Genomic DNA, 16,264 nt, shown 5'->3' on the forward strand with positions numbered 1-16,264 from the left:
TTGCCACTTGTTTACTCTCCCCCTCCCACTCCCTCTTGAGCTCTCTATCTGCTGCTTTCATCTTCTCTCGCTTTTCTTCATAATGTATTCCTCCTCAGCTCACCTGTCAGGACATGTATCTGCTACGTTCACCTTCTGCATGAGCGAGCATGACATCTCCTCATCCCTAAGCGCCCCTCCCTCGACCATTGACCCTCATTGTAGTTGTGTTCCATTCAGACATAACAGGGGACAAACAGTGACGACTCTCGGCCGCGTCCGTCCAATTGTAGGCTCACTTCACGCCACGCGAACTGACCTGACATCTTTCTCCTTCATCTATAGTTAATGAGACCACACTTGAGGTGGTTGACTCCCAGGAGACGAACATCACCGGGGCTGACACCACTCAGTGGCAGCTCCACGGCCTGCAGGAGGGCAGCCTCTACCGCTTCCACCTCAGCGCCTGCACTCGGGCAGGTTGCGGACCTCCGCTCGCCCAGGAGAGCAACACGATCGCTCCGGAACGTGAGTAGACGAAGTCAGTGTACCTGTGGTGATAGCGTGGCTAATCTGCATTGGTATTAATTTGAAAGCCCCTCCAGTGTTGGAAGCATAAATCACTGCAGACGCGGTAGCTGGAAATTAATAAGTCATACAAATTGGAGATAGTTATGCTAATGATTTATTGTACTGTGCCCTCAATGAAAACAGTTTTTAATCGTTACATTGAGTAACCTTTCAGCATTTGAAAACATTTTGTCACGTCTAAAAAAGAAATAACCCCTCGTGACGTCATTACTGTTATCTGGGCCTGGAAACTGCTTATTTATGCAAAGCTTGTGCTACAGACTTGAAGCATGGTGTTAAAGTCCGGGTGTTTACAAGGTATGGATGATCTAATGCAAATACTCTGCTGAGTGGAGGGAATTGTGTTTTTGGAGCTCAGCTCACACTGAATAAAAGTTTGGGTGTTTTATCGACACTTCCCTGTTACATATTGCTGCCTCTCTGGATTTCCACTGGTTGCCTTGAAATGAAAATCAACTTAACTACAATTGTGCCCTTCACACAAATAAAAAGAAAATTATAAACAATGAGTCGAGATGAGAAGAATAGACAAATAAGCCGTTTTCAGACATGACCTGAGGGTAAAATCCAAAGACTTGGCTAAGGACTTTTCCGCAGTTTGCCTTTCATACAGGCACAACACAGCGGGAGGCTCTCTGCACAGACGCGCTCACAACAGAATCAAATACTCTGCCTGCATTATTCAGTCGAGAGGTGGAGCTGCCAGGTGCAGCAGACAGAGACAGGAAGTGACGTATTAACTCTGCTGCTTGGATCAAGTAATTATCTTGACAACACACAGACACGGCATCTTCGTCTGTCTCTTCTACGTGTGTGTCACCCAGGGCAGTAGTCATAATAGAGTCACTCCCAATGTTTAAATATGGTCAAATTGTCCCCCCCAAATAAACTGAATTGTAAACTGGCCGAATAATAATAATAAAACTGTTATGCTATGACAACAAGCAAAAAAGATGACTGGAGAGGAGATGAGAGGAGAAAAGAGAGGAGAGATGATGGAGACGAGAGGAGATGAGGAGATGAGGAGGGGAGGAGGAGAGGAGGAGAAAAGATGACTGAAGAGAAGGTTATTGTAGGATCAATATAAAACCAATTTGCTAAACCTTTTGCTAAAATGACTGTACTTGTCTTTATAGATCTAGAGCGAGGCATATATATCTGTTCATTGTTTAAAAAACAATACAATCAAATATTAAACATTGTGGGCCCTAATGTGTTTGCCGTCTTATGTCTTAAGTCTAATGTATTTATGCTAATATAAAGATATTTGTGTATATTTTATATAATTTGATTTACTTATGTAAGTGTATTTTTAAAAATATAAAAAAATGTATATATAAAGTTATATAAAATACACATAAACATGTGTATATTACCAAGCACACATTAGACTTACAATATAGTATTAAGTATTGTTTTAAATGACAAAATACATACAAATTTATCTTGTGTGTTAATAATGACCCCCAATATTCACTTCATGACTATAAGCCCCTGGTGTCATCGCTTTTTCACTGGTAGATATTTGTTTACTCTTTGATTCTCCTGGATTTCTACAGACATTATACTGGGAGGCCAGTTAGAGAAAGTCCGCAGAAACTGGGGAGCGTCTCACTCTGACATTTGCATTCACACGTGCAGAAAATACGGAGGAACTGCAGAGTTCAGTGCATGTCTGAAAGCAGCTACAGTGGAAACATCCGTAACATGATAATGGACTAAACACAGTGTATCATATTAAAAAGATGCTAATAAATGAAGCACTAACCTGAAAGAGGTAAATTGTGTCTGAAGCTGCTGCTTTAAAATGCTCGGTGAGATTGTCTCCATATCATCCTTGTGAATGCTTTTCCACAGTTTGCTTATAAAAGGGTGCGTCTCTATTTTAAACATGATAGCGGCTGCGAACAGCTTACAAACCTGCAGAGAATCCAAGTGACCTGAAGACAAATACAATATAACGACAGGGAGTCTGCAGTTTAGCGTGATCCTCAACCATTTAGAGCTTCGTGAAAAAGCAAAAAGACCTTTTGAATATTTCTAAGAGCCAGCGTAGCTCATGTAAAACTGGATTACTGTGCTTCCTCGTTTTTATGCATGTCTAGCAGCAGAATTATGAGCATTTTTATCCTCTAAATACCCTTTTAAATAAGGGCCTGTGAGAAGATACAATGGTCCGGTTTTTAAAGCATGGATTGGCACTGTAGCTTTTTGCGAGCTGAGGCCTATAACCTGGCTGTGTCCGATATCACTTGCAAATCACTATATAGTGAGTTCGCCATTTTGTAGTGGTGTCCGAATGTTTAGGGACGTTTTTTATTCCCCATATAGTGCACTCATTGTTTCCCATAATGCATCATTAAAAACAGTATACAACCAATGGTCAATGACCGAGCAGTATCTACCATCATGCATTGCGCTGGCGGTGGAGGAATGAGAGGAGAGAGGGCGGTGAATATGAGCAGAGCAGCACATCCCAGCACAAAGTGAGAAGTAAACACATAAAACACATTAGATGAATGGATGTTATTGTAATAACTCTGCTGATGTACGATTTAAAGCTTAGATCAGATTCAACAAACGATTCTAACTTATAGGCCTTGAAGTCTACAGGTCTTTGTTCTCTTTTACAAGCTGTTGAACGATATTATTAAGGGGGTCGTTTCATGGAGAAAGTTGAGTGAGTTAGCGTGTGAGGCGAGAAGATCGAGCAAGAGATCAAAAGGCATTTGCTTAGTGCTAAAACAAAAGATAAGCCCAGAGAGCAAAGCTTCATCTGTTTCAAAAATCTGAACTGGGATTTCTCTGAGGTTTGTAGTTACAAATGTAGAAAAAAGTTCATAACCATCAGAAACAGCCTTTTGCTATTGACTAAAATTCTAAGTCAGTACCATCAGGATCAGCATTTTTGTGTATGCGAGGTATCAGGTAGATGTGAACAGGTGTTCCTTTGCTGGTTTCTACAGCCTCACTATCATATATGTATTTCAGACGTTCATATGAAAATATGATCCAAAGCCAAAAATGATCAATTCCTCACACGTAGCTGCTTTAATTTGTATCGCACTCAGTGAAACTCTTTGTTAAAACTTCACATTAGTTGTAGTTGAGACCAACATCATTCAATTTAGCCATTCTGGTCTCCTTATTTGACAATATTACCACCCGCATTGCAGTTCCAGCTGTGTTTGGAATTCGTTTATTTCAGCCTTGATGAGTAACACTGGTATAATGAGTGTTAGAATTTCACAACAAAGTTACAAGTTAAACTCTCTGCTCCCTCCCTTATTGGCAGGGTGAAAAACGCAATCTCTGAATGTTTTAATAAAAGTTATTCATTTCTCTCTGGCTTTTTATGTTTCCTTTGAGAGGCTTTGCATCTTGGAGGTGGATGTCCAGCGCGAGAGCCATTAGATGCACTGTTTGTAAATAGGCTTGAGTAGGGGCTCGGTGGGGAGATGGAATGGTTCTGTTTCGGAGCGCTGTCCTCGGGGCATGTTAGTCACAATGCAGCAGAGTGGATTTATGGTTGCCAATATCACAGAGCAGGGGCATCATGAATTTAGAGACATTAATGTGGAGGGCTGGAGTGGCAGTGAAAAAAGAAGGATGCATGTGAGTTATAAAGCCCCAGTAAGCAGGCTCTGGAGTGTTCCTTTTAGATTTCACCTTTGACTGAGTGAGCTTTTAATGCTTATCACCGTTTAAGTACGAGAAACAGTTGACTAGCTTAAAAATAGTCCCGGAAAAATTACAACTGACATTCCATGTGTTTGTGTGTGGTTGGCTGTTTGGAAAGGCTTGTTAGGGGGGAATGGTTGAACTAAGAGATTTACAGAAGGATGGAGTGGAACATCTGTGAGAAAGGGGAACAGAAAGAAAAACAGAGAGTGGAGCGAACAGCCACAGCAGAAGAGCGCGTCAGACGGAGAAACTGTTTTTCTCCATCAGGTTTAATGAGATAACAAAGGAGCAGAGATAAATTGGGTTACAAACGAGACAAAAAGCAGAGAAGAGCACGCACCTCTGAAGCCACACAAAAATAACCGGCTCCTCCAATTATTTGCTCTCCAGCACAGCACTCGAATACCCAAGTTGTTATCGCCGACACATTTGCTAATGGCTCGAACTTAATGTTTGAAAAAAGTTAAGCTGGAAACAGAATAATCAAGGGCTGGCTTTATGTTCATTCTAATTAGCTTAGGATTCAGCAATCAGAGCAGAACAGACAGCTCCAGTGTACAGCAGTATTATTATTATTTCTTTCAATGTACTGTAAGTTCACGCAGGGGCTCCACATATGCACAGTGAGATCTGTTCACCACAGAAGATTGAAACAGTTCTATCAATGACTGGAAATACAACTTCTGGAAAAAAATCATTGTAAGACCAGAAAAAGATCAAAACACTTCATCAGATGTATAATCAACGTGAATGAATCTTATCCAAAACCAACAGTACTAAAATCGAACTTACACTTATTAGATTCAGGGTAATCGGGTCCCATGTGTACAGGTTGTCATGTGTTCAAGAAGCAGTTCATTAAAATACAAACCTGTAAACTTGTACGATAATAAAAATACACAATGACTCTGTAGTTACCGGCACTGAAGTTTATAGTCTTAGTAATTACAGTTCTAATTGCACCTTTTATGCCTTCAGCCAGTGGCCGGAGGCAATAGGATTTCTGGCTGTCTGTCCGTCCCATTTTTGTGAACACGATATCTCTAGAACGCCTTGAGAAAATTCCTTCAAACTTGGAACCAACGTTCAGTGAGTGACTCATGGCTAAAAAGTCATTACATTCAGGTGGTCAAAGGTCAAAGATCAAAGTTCAGGGTTGCTCTGACCTCACAAAGCACATTTTTTTGCCTGATAAACAAAATTTATCAAAAATGTCTTTGATGATGTTTACGTGGACTCACAGATAGACTGATTGGTATTTGTTTGTCAAAGGTGAAAGTTCAAGGTCACTGTGGCCTGACAAATCATGTTTTTGAACTTTTGAAGATATCTCAAGTCTGCCTCGAGGGAATTTTTTCAAAGTTTGACCAGTTGTCACTTGGACTCAAAGACTCAGTGATTAGATTTCAGTGGCCAAAGGTCAAATGTCACACTGACCTCATATAAGTCTGGGAAAAAATGCATGTAGACTAAAACTGCTGTGGATGGAGGAGGCATACAACCTATTTCAGTGTTTAAAGAAAAGCAGTTCCAAGTAGCAACAGGATGAGAAACTATTGTTTTATTACTAGTTATTTATCCTTCCATCCGTGATCTACTCAGCTTATCCTTAGAGGGTCGCCGGGGGACTAGAGCCAGTCTTTGATGACATTGGATGAGAGGCTGGGCATCTTCTGGACAGGTCACCAATCCATCACAGCATAGACATAAAGAGAAAAACAACCACTCATGCTCCCATTCACACCTTATTGTCAATTGAAAGTCTCCAAATCACCTTAGCCTCTTGTCTTTGGACTGTGGGAGGAAAACAGGAGAAAACCCAAACAGACATTGGGCAACATGCAATTCCTCTCTAGTCATACATGGAAGGTACATAAATCTTACCACTGTTAAGCAGTTAGCATAAAAATCTAAACTTAAGAATTTAAACATCAGTGGATGTTAGTCAACCTGGTTTTTTTCGAATTGACATTAATGGAAACTTGTCAAGCAAAAAGGAAAGGTTCATTGTCTCTTTTAATTAATTCTTTATTTCAGCTTTTGATTTGCTGTATTTTGTGCGTACAATTGTGGTTTTATCCATCAAATCCCAATTTGTTATTGATTACATTATATATTATGATAAATACCCAATCACTGGTTAGAAATAGTAGAAGTAGTAGTATGTTCTTGGGAGGGAAAAGGTGTATGATTCTTTTGCTGCACGGTGCCCTCTGGTAGCGTGATGCTCCACCAGTCACCACATCTGAAGAACAGATCACTGATGCAGGTATCCCCATGCGTCTGTACATGAGGATGCACTGCCCACGTATTTGTATGTCGATATGCACGTATGTGCAGTCACGCATCCCTACAAATCTGCGAGTGAGAGTGTGTCCGTGTGCCTGTTCTGGAAACCTTAAAGCTGGCTTTCCATATATTTCTAATATTCTGCTGTTATTTCATTTTCTTTTTATCCCTCTGAAGATTTGTCCCTGACTCCAGCTGTGGCCCCTATTCAGAGCAGTATGTATCAGCGCCTGCAGCTGCTGCAGCATGCCAACGTAGAAGTAGTTGCGCTAGGGATAGACAAGGTTGTAGGTGTGTTGCTGTAGTGTGTAGCTTGCCATAGCCTCAGCAATTGTTTGTCCTTTATAGTTGTGTAATGGTGTTTGGGTAATTCCTGAAAACCAACTAAAAGGCAATACTAGACTCCCTGCTACATCTGCTACCATTAATCCAGTTTCCCTGGTTGCTCTAACAATCCTGCCTTCATGTAATCTCAGACCTCGCTTTTCTTTCACAATATAGAGCAGTAGATCTGACAGCATTGTTGCAGGAATCTAACATCTGAGGGTTCTCTTTGATTTCAGCCCACAACTGCTCTCTCTCCTTTCCAACCTCTATGCCAGGCAATTCTACTCATCTTTCCTTAGGTATATAGCTCACACTCACACATGCACAGACAATAATACCCCTGTGATCCCATCTTGATTGTACGTGAACTTTCAACTAACAATGGGATTCGAGACACAGAGTCGTCTCCGACTGTTCTGATATCTGCTTTGGGGAGGTTGTGGGGCCGGGGGGTGGAGCATCAGGAAATGTCAGCTTTGCTTAAGAGCGAGTGAAGACAAGATGTCACCGCCGCCCACGATCTCTGTTCCTAACCCTTTATGAGGCAAAATCCAGCTCCACTCAATTAAGTCTCGGGCCCAGTGCTGCCTTCTGAACTGTCTTCTTGAAACATTTTTTGCTGTAGCTGCACTGTTCTCAAACTGCGGGGGGATTCTATTTGCCTCTGCTAATCCTCTTTTCCTGCCTTCTGTCTTTCTCCTTTTCTCTGTGGCTGTCTGTGTTTTCCTTTCTCCCCGATTTTTCCTCCTACTATTTCTTCTCTCTTTATCAGTTCCGGCCCTGTTGAACATAAGCTCCTATGTGAGTGACACCTTTGCCAAAATCAGCTGGACTGCCAGAGAAGAGCAGCAGGACTCACAGCTTTATGTGGCTTATATGAATAACCGTAAGCTACTTTTCCTGTCCCCCAGCCTTTATAAACATCCATAGGAATTTTAGGTGGCAACACATTTAAGGGAATCTGAATTTCACATCCTAAATATACTACAAGCCTAGTGTCTGCATGGTAACTTCCATCATTTCCACGATATCCTCCAAATGTATTAAAGGAGACATAATATGTTTATATTCAGGTTCATCTATCTACTAATTCCAGAAATACCGTCTTTACTTGCCCCAGCTCAAAATACTGCAAGTCACTTTTACATTTTCAGAAAGAAATGTAGCCAGCATTATCATTGCATTACAAACAGCCCATTACAAACAAGCATATTTAGAACATAAAAATACTGCTCTCATAGTTTTAATTTGGGATATTACTTTTAAACGTTTATATACTCTAAAGAAAACACATCGCTTTCCTCATACTGTCAATTGCTGACAAAAAAACGTTATAACACCCTAAAATAAAGGGAAATGTTGATTAAGCACAATATGTCTCCTTTAATATTTAATGTTAGATTTACTACAAAAGGTATGCTTGCATAGGAACCCTTTGTGACTCGGTGACAGGTTATCCTTTCCTCTTTCTCTATAGCATGACCGCTAATACAGACTTGCTGCTTGTGCACCTCTTGTGCTTGGCTGTGTAGGTGATGGTAACTGGTGGATTTCTGAAGCCGTAAACACTTCTCAAAGTTTCCACGTAATTGATGGGCTCACACCCGGGACGGTGTACACTGTGCGCCTCATGGCCAAGGGACTACTTGATAACGCTAGCCTTTTCGAGGACGTTATCCAGACTCAAGTCAAAGGTGAGAGGAGAGACAGAGGTGTCACAGTCCGTAGAGTTTAGTATCCTGCCATAACAATGCAAACATATCATCAACGAACTGATATTGACTGTGGTGAACGTGCGAGTTCATTTATTTTCCTTGTGTTTTCTCTACATTTGTTTTGTTTCCTCCATATCTAATGTTTTGTTTCCTTCCTATCTAATATATTTTCAGAAGAGATTTAGTGTTATAGCTGAAGGGTATGTGAATAAAATACGATGTGAGAGCATCCTCTCAAACTTGAATTCATCATGTTGTTGTTTTTTTGTTCCTACTCAAAGATAACGCTGTCTGAGGAATGCTTGAGGGGATTGTCGTACTCAAATAGACTGTGTGTTAGGATGATCTCTGAGCTCTGCGTCTCCTTTTTTAATTCTCAGGTGTGGAAGGTCAGCAGAGAAACACCTCGACCCAGGGATGGGTCATTGGGACCATGTGTGCTGTGGCACTCCTCACCCTTGTCGCACTCATGGCTTGCTTTGTGCGGAGAAACAAAGGTGGCAAATATGCAGGTACGCCACCGCTGCGCCGGCGACCAGACATGTTCTCCATGGAAAAAGGTCAGTTAGTCTTTGACTGGGGTTGGGCCCCCTTGTCATTTTGCTCCGGGAAGTGAACCAAAATGCAGCTCAGGAAACATGTAGAGGATCTCAGTCTGAATTGGCTACATGCATCATTTCTGACATTTTCAAACACCACCAGTTTTCCAGGGTGATTCTTTGATCTGACTCTTCATTTTGGTTGACATCCTGAAGGAAAATAAATGTGCAGTGGACCTCAACCCTGATCCCAACCCTGTTTGGAAATCCATCCTGCATGCGTGTTGGACACCTATGCATGCCAACCCCACCAACTCCGAATTCATTAACCCCAAATGAACTGTCTATGAGATGAGCTTGTGTAATTTGACTCCTTGTGGAATCATTAGTGTGGCCCTGCTAGTTGTGCTTGGTACCTGTGATCACAGAACTTATCAAGCGAGATGAGTGAGAATCAGCTGGCTTAGGTCCACTGCTCCCCACCACTCACCCGAGCAGACTTCCTGGCTCATCCTCTGTGCCTTTGTGTAACCTTGTGTCGGAGCCAAATTCAGTTTCACAATGGTACCTACCTGCAAATTGTCTCCTCACTCGATTTCTTTCCTCTCAACCTGCTTTTTCCGTCTTCTCAACACAACTCCACTTCTTTGCCTGCAGTAGCTTCTGACATGAAGCACTGAATATTTCATCAGCTCCTTTGGATTCTCCCCCTCTGCCCATCTCAGCTCTGTTGATGAAATCCCTCTTTTGTTTTTCCTTAAAAGCAGCTGGTATTTTTAAAGCATATTTACACAAAGAGTCGATGTGCAGCACTTTGTGCAGACACACAGAAAGAGGCTTTCAGTGTCTAGACTTGATAGTAAGTTTACAGTCATATTTAGCTGCGCTCAGAGGCTTTCTATGCCTTTACACTGCCAACATCAGGTTGACCATCCGTCTGTCCTTCGCGTGAAAGCGATAACTCAGGAACGCCCTGGGAGATTTTCCACCAATTCGCTCAAAGATGAACTGATAAGAGTTTGGCGGTCAAAGGTCAAGGTCACTTTGACGGCAGAAATCCCATTTTTGCCCATAACTCAGAAATTCACACTGTAATTATGACAAAACGAGAAAAATGTCTAGAAATAGATGAAGCGATGACATTTTTACACCCAAGATGTCAAAGGTCAACTTCACTGTGACATCAGAGTCATTATTCAACACGATAACTCAGGAGCAAAGCAGGAGATTGTGACTGTATATCCTGAAACGACCGGTTGGACCATTAATTCTCACCAGCATGAGACTTACTCACTCTTACACACTTACTGAGCATAAATGTTCACCTCTGATGATAAACGCTAACAAAAGGCAGATGCTGCTGTTTGAGCTATTTCCCTTTTGAAAATGTAAGCGGACAGGAACCTTTGTAGTGATCTGAATCTGACGCATCACAAATGATATCACATCCCAGCAGTGCAAGTGAGATGTATTACACCTATGGATGAAAGTGCTGCTCTTTAACAATGGCGCTGAAATGTCTGTCCTGCCGCCCCCCTGCAGTGAAAGAGAAGGAGGACCTCCACCCTGACGTCGAGTCACAAGGAATGAATGATGACACCTTCTGTGAATACAGGTGAGCTGAACTCCCACTTTACAGAGGAAAGCTGCAGCGACAGAAATGTGTTCTCGGGGAAATTACCTTTTTTTTATCTCCCAGAAATGCATTGTGTTGTAGCCATATTAATCTAACAACCATATGTGAAATATTTTTGTGGCTGAGAAACTCATTTGTCATGTGTCACAGTTATGTTTTTCTCTCCCATCCCGAAAGCAAACCTTGCATTCATGAGCAGGATCGGCCTCGAAGCCAATGTTCTCGTCATTTAATGGGCTAGGTAATCACACCGAGTAGTTAAGAGTAGTGGGTGACACACTTTACTTTGTTGTTTGATTCTGTGTGCATGTGCGCGCTCAGTGTGAGTCAGCTTGATTCAGTAGAGATCAGTGTTTGTGTTAGTGTGTGTGTTTGTGCATACCTGTAGACTGCTTGTTTCTTGTTTCGTGTGCAATTTATGGAGTGGCGTTTCGCTAATTGAATTAAATGGCATCTGCACGCTTGCTGTCTCTCAGTGTATTTCAGCTGACTCACAGGATGCAGGTCAAAATAAATCATCAAAACAAACTCACACATTCACCCAATCACAATTTCAGAATCCAAACTTCAGTACCTATGTGATACAATATGATAAATAAATATGAGCCAAATGTCTCATTCAAATACTATCTCATATTCAGACCAATGCATTGATATTGTGTAATATTGCAAAATCAAACATGCAAATTCATATTCAATGTCGTTATGTTCCAATAACCTTTACTCCCTTCCCTGATACTGATTCTGGTGCCTTGACTTTGTCCGATATCAAGTCCTGATCTGACACCAGTGCATTACAAGTTGTATGCTGCTAACCTTTCATTGGAGTGGTGATTGATGTGATTGCTATTTGGCCTTTTCCTAGCAACACTAGTGGCCCCCCCATCGAAACTGAAGTGCGGCAGATAGAGTGTCTTACTTGTTGGACATTCCAGTGTGAAATATTGCCAAATCGCTGACATTTTAACTAGCTCTGGCTAATGCTAAACTACTGGAAAGTACTTCTTAGTGGCATCAAAGCACAGCTGCTGTTTTGGTGCGGCTAAGAAGAAGTGATTTCTGGGAAAAGAAAATTACAGTTTTATTTGGATTAAACTAATATACTTTAAAGACGTTGTATCGGTACATAGATTCATTTTTCAGTTAGCATTTTCAGTTAGCTGTATCAAAGGTATTGAAGGTAGATGCCGGTATATGTGTCTTAACTGAATAATTTGACCTGCAAGTGGCTTGGGGCTGGCTGTAATCTTGCACCAGAAACTTTTCACTTCGAGTGAATGGCTGGCAGACAACAGTTTTTAACAATTTAATTTCTTAGATCTGCTTATGGTTTCGCCACCTCTAATGTAGGAGGATGCTTTTAAGGAGACTGGAGCAGATGCAAATTTACTGTTGAACGCTCGTTCACATTTTGCACTACCTTCAGTAGAGGTGACACATTAAATTGCAATAAAGGAAGCTCCCACCGCAGACGTACGGATTGATTATGGATGTACTGTAATTGCTCATTGAAAATATCTTATATTCAGTGTAACAGACACACACTAAGCATGGCAAATGGCTGGGAAAACTGAAGTAGACAGCTGTTGTTTTTTATAATAGCTGTTGAATTTCTATTGTTTGCTTTGTTTTGCTGCCACGGTGACAGTTTAGGGAAATCGACTGGATCCTATTTTTGCTCCGCAGCGCTGTCAGCAACTGTGTGACAGTGGTGTTTGTTTTGCTACAGAAACCACCTAAAATAGCCTCCTCAGTCAGCTTTGATTCCACTCATTGTCACATTCTTCAGAACATGATTACTCAAAATTGTGTAGTTGCTGCCAAATGCGTTCCTTTGATTGTTGCCAAGACTATAATTCTATTAAAAAAAATGCATTGTCTAGTGTCTACAGCTCCGTTTATAGATTACACAGTTTAAAGATGTAATAAGTAAGTTTTTCCAGCCTCAGAGCCCAAGATTATTATAACAGTGTTGTTGCATAGTGTTGTCATTTGTTGCTGTACACATGTGGTGGTGGAGCGCACAGCTTTGGGATTGTTTTCTGTGATGCCAAGTTTATTTTTTGAGTTCCTCAGGCAGGAGAAGCCATATTAATATGTGTGTGTGAGTTGGTTTCTAGCTGTGTGGCTGCAGCCTTTTGTTTTGCATGCCTCTCATGGCTGGGTTCAATGCTGTTCTGACTACTGTCCCCCCAGAGTGCCCTTAGCCTCACCGAGATGTTGTTTCCCTGGCTTTAGAGTCGGATTCAGGGCTCTCTGGTGCACTTTGAATCTCTGAAGGCAATGGATCACCCACTGGTATGCCACGTGTCTGGGGAGCTGACAAGTGGTAATTATGGTTCCGATGACTTCTCTTTGGAGACAGGCCACTGCTCCCGTGTCCCTCGGCCCACTGCAGGAACAGCAGGTGTCATGGCTGGATTAGGCTTTTAGCCAACATTGCCATGCATTTTATTTCCTTTCCTTCCGTCTTTATTTGTTTACCTCTGCTCCTCTTAGCTCTCATCTTCTCACATTTTTATGTGCAAATCAGGAGATGGCAGCAGATCCTCTTGACACCCTTAAACTAAAATGAATACAACTTCAGGTGCAGAGAGGGGAAAAAATTCCATCTCGCACCTGAAGTCTCTGCGCTGACCCCAAACCAAGTCAGCATGGGTCAATGGTAAGAGAAATTTAATTACCTTCTGCCCCCTCTGTGATGTGCCTCCATTTCTCACCTGTTTGTGAGACTGAAGGAGAGCCTTTTCACAGCAACAGCTGAGACCGAGCTGGATCCCAACCAAGCTCCTGAACGAGCCTCGGCTCAGAAACACCCAGTCCCGTTTTATCACTGTATTCAAAGTCACTGTGGGCGGGCTGCCGCGGCTGTGGAATTCCGCTGCTCTTAGATAACAGCCACTTATCTTCGGCACTCTAGAGTCGTCAGAGAAAGAAGGTTTGATAAGAGTTGAAATGCGGACCTTGTGTGGTTTGCATGGTAAACGGCCTTGTGAAATGGGATAGATAAGATTGGTTATTAAAAATCCCTGTGAAGGAGACCCGATTTGTAATCTTGGCTTGAACTGCCTTTCCGTGCTAAAACGCCGCTCGAAATGTCAAGCTTGTATTCGACGCAGGTGTCAACGACTGCACGCCTCAAAATGCACTATCATACAGCAGCCACCTGAGCGCTGTTGCCGAGCGCCGACGCTCTGTGCCATGAATACTAAAGCGGAGAAAGGTGTGACCGAACACGGGCGGTTCAGGGAATTAGAAAAGAGGACAGGGAGGAAAAATATCCTCTGTGTTTTGAGGTGACCCCGCGTCTTGTAGCGAGACACCGGCAGGTTGGCCAGTTGCCCAGCCGTAAATTGGCATCTAATCTCCTCAGCCTGCGTGTGGGCCCTTCGGGAATACCAGGAATGACAGGCTGTTTGTCTGGGATTGCATATGCCCCACCTCTTCCTTCTCCTTTTCTCAATCTCAGCCTTCAACCCCTCCACCCCTCCCATACACACACACATCTCCCACCCATCTTCTTTCTCACTGCACTCTGGCAATTTCCATCGCTGGCTCTAAAGAGATTTGAAATTGCCTTTGGTCCTGAAGCCTTGGCAATTAGCAATTAGTGAAGTGATTGTAGCAAGCCCTCCCCCCCTCCCTTGTGCTCCCTTTTCCTACAAGTTCTCCCACAAGAACTTGCTTTTTGAGTGGGAGCCTGTGTGTCTGTGAGTGCAGCCAAGCATTTAACACACTCTACATGCTGTATACACTGGTGTTTCTGTGAGTTTGTGCATAGCGTTTGGTTCTGTGTGAAACTACTATATGTGTTCCTGTGTGTCAGAAAGCCGCCCAGAGCCATGTGTTTGTTTGTGTGTGTGTTTGTCGCTTCCGAACATCTGCCTGACGTTCTATGCAATATGTTTGTTTATGCGCTGCACCACTGACCCCAGTCATCCCTCTCTGTTGTTGTTGATGGCAGTGACAGCGACGAGAAACCACTGAAGGGCAGTAGCCTATGTTCCCTGAATGGCAATGACACAGTCGGGGACAGCGTCAGCAGAGACAGCCTGGTTGACTACGCCGACGGTGAAGGGGAATTCAATGAAGACGGCTCATTTATTGGAGAATATTCTGGACGCAGGCACAGAGGTTCAGTTAGCGAGCCCAGCGGACCCGGCCCAGTCACTGCATAAAGCATGGCTGCGGCTCAAACTGTCTACTTCAAATCCTTTCAAGAGACTTTATAAATTCAGCTTCACTGGCATTAAATATAGCTCCGATAGCCATATGGAGGAACAAAAATAAAGTTTTTTTCTGAAGACTGGGAAGGAAAGAACACACCAGCCATACAACTCAGTGTGAAAACCATGTGAGTCTTTGTACATACTGTAAGAGAATGGACTGTATCGTTTGAATGTTTGAATTTCTTTTTGAATAATTTTATTGATGATAATAAAGAGCTTTTTTGTACCTAATGATCTGCAGTGGTGTATATTAATTTTATACTGTAACAAAAAGGACTTTCTACAAAGTAAAAACACCATAAATCGTAGAGGCGATAAGTATTTTTTTACACACTGGATAAAAGTATAGTATTGTATTCACAATATGTGTTTATTCATTTTGTGCAGGGTGTCCGACTTTCTCTCACTCTCATGAATACAAATATCTTTTAATAAATTCTTTACTGCCTATTGCTCTACATTACATGTATATTCTTTGTATTTATGCAAATGTGACAAAATTGATCATATTTTATATAAAAAATGCTGACGATGTTCTCATATCTCTTACAACCTCAAGTCTCTGATTTCCCCGACCATGCTCCTGGTCAGTTTATTACAGAGGGTATAGATTGGTGTGATAGTATGAGTATGTGAGTGTACAAGTGTAATCATGATAAGGTTTACTCTAACTGGTGAATAACGTTTTCACCACAGGGAGTCTCCAGAAATGAAGTGGAGGTTTTAAAGCTAAAGAAGCTAAAAAAATAAATTGTAATCATGTACATTTATTCTGTCGGATATCACAGAGTGAATCAGTCAACATCTCTTTAAAACTATCAGTGGGCTATTTATTATCCCGAAACTAGAACAATTTTTTCCCATTTTAAACTTGGTGCAATTGTCAATTTGTATGGTTTGCTCTGTTTTATGAATTAATAAAATGCCACTGACCACTGAATGGCAAAACTAAGAAAGCTATTTCCAAAATTCCCAAACAATGCACAAAGTCTAAGTGAAATGAAAAAAGAAACATAGCACAAATAAGCTATATTTTCTCAAAGGTCAGACACATTTAAACTCCTGAAAATACTTCGCCCCCTTATATCTGAAATACATGCAGTGAATCCTTACATACATAATGCACGTTGCTGAAATATTCATCAAGGGTATAACTCAAATAAAGTGGAGATTTGACCTATTCAACAATCTGACTGAAACAGATGTAATAATAGCGGCGGTGCTGCCTACGAAGTACTGAATGTTTCATTGGCTTACTATTTATGTTTACGATCC

General features: G+C 41.8%; 1 protein-coding gene across 12 annotated transcripts in view; it reads left to right on the forward strand.

Annotated features, from left to right (window-relative positions):
• Positions 1 to 15,220, forward strand: part of LOC118111019 (neural cell adhesion molecule L1-like protein) — a 58,059-nt gene extending 42,839 nt beyond the window's left edge. For 3 of the 12 annotated variants that reach the window (XM_035159263.2, XM_035159262.2, XM_035159264.2), the window contains 8 exons: positions 325 to 507; positions 6,721 to 6,759; positions 7,107 to 7,169; positions 7,643 to 7,756; positions 8,403 to 8,564; positions 8,966 to 9,145; positions 10,667 to 10,739; positions 14,725 to 15,220. In XM_035159263.2, coding sequence (XP_035015154.1) covers positions 325 to 507; positions 6,721 to 6,759; positions 7,107 to 7,169; positions 7,643 to 7,756; positions 8,403 to 8,564; positions 8,966 to 9,145; positions 10,667 to 10,739; positions 14,725 to 14,938 — 1,028 coding nt within the window. In that variant the 3' untranslated portion in view covers positions 14,939 to 15,220. Of the gene's footprint in view, positions 1 to 324; positions 508 to 6,720; positions 6,760 to 7,106; positions 7,170 to 7,642; positions 7,757 to 8,402; positions 8,565 to 8,965; positions 9,146 to 10,666; positions 10,740 to 10,937; positions 11,002 to 14,724 lie in introns of all 12 variants that reach the window. The other 9 variants (XM_035159274.2, XM_035159275.2, XM_035159268.2 and 6 more) reach the window with 8 other exon arrangements.
• The last annotated feature ends 1,044 nt before the right edge of the window (positions 15,221 to 16,264 follow it).

The sequence above is a fragment of the Hippoglossus stenolepis genome, chromosome 6 (genome assembly GCF_022539355.2).
Source record: "Hippoglossus stenolepis isolate QCI-W04-F060 chromosome 6, HSTE1.2, whole genome shotgun sequence".
Taxonomy (NCBI): Eukaryota; Metazoa; Chordata; class Actinopteri; order Pleuronectiformes; family Pleuronectidae; genus Hippoglossus; species Hippoglossus stenolepis.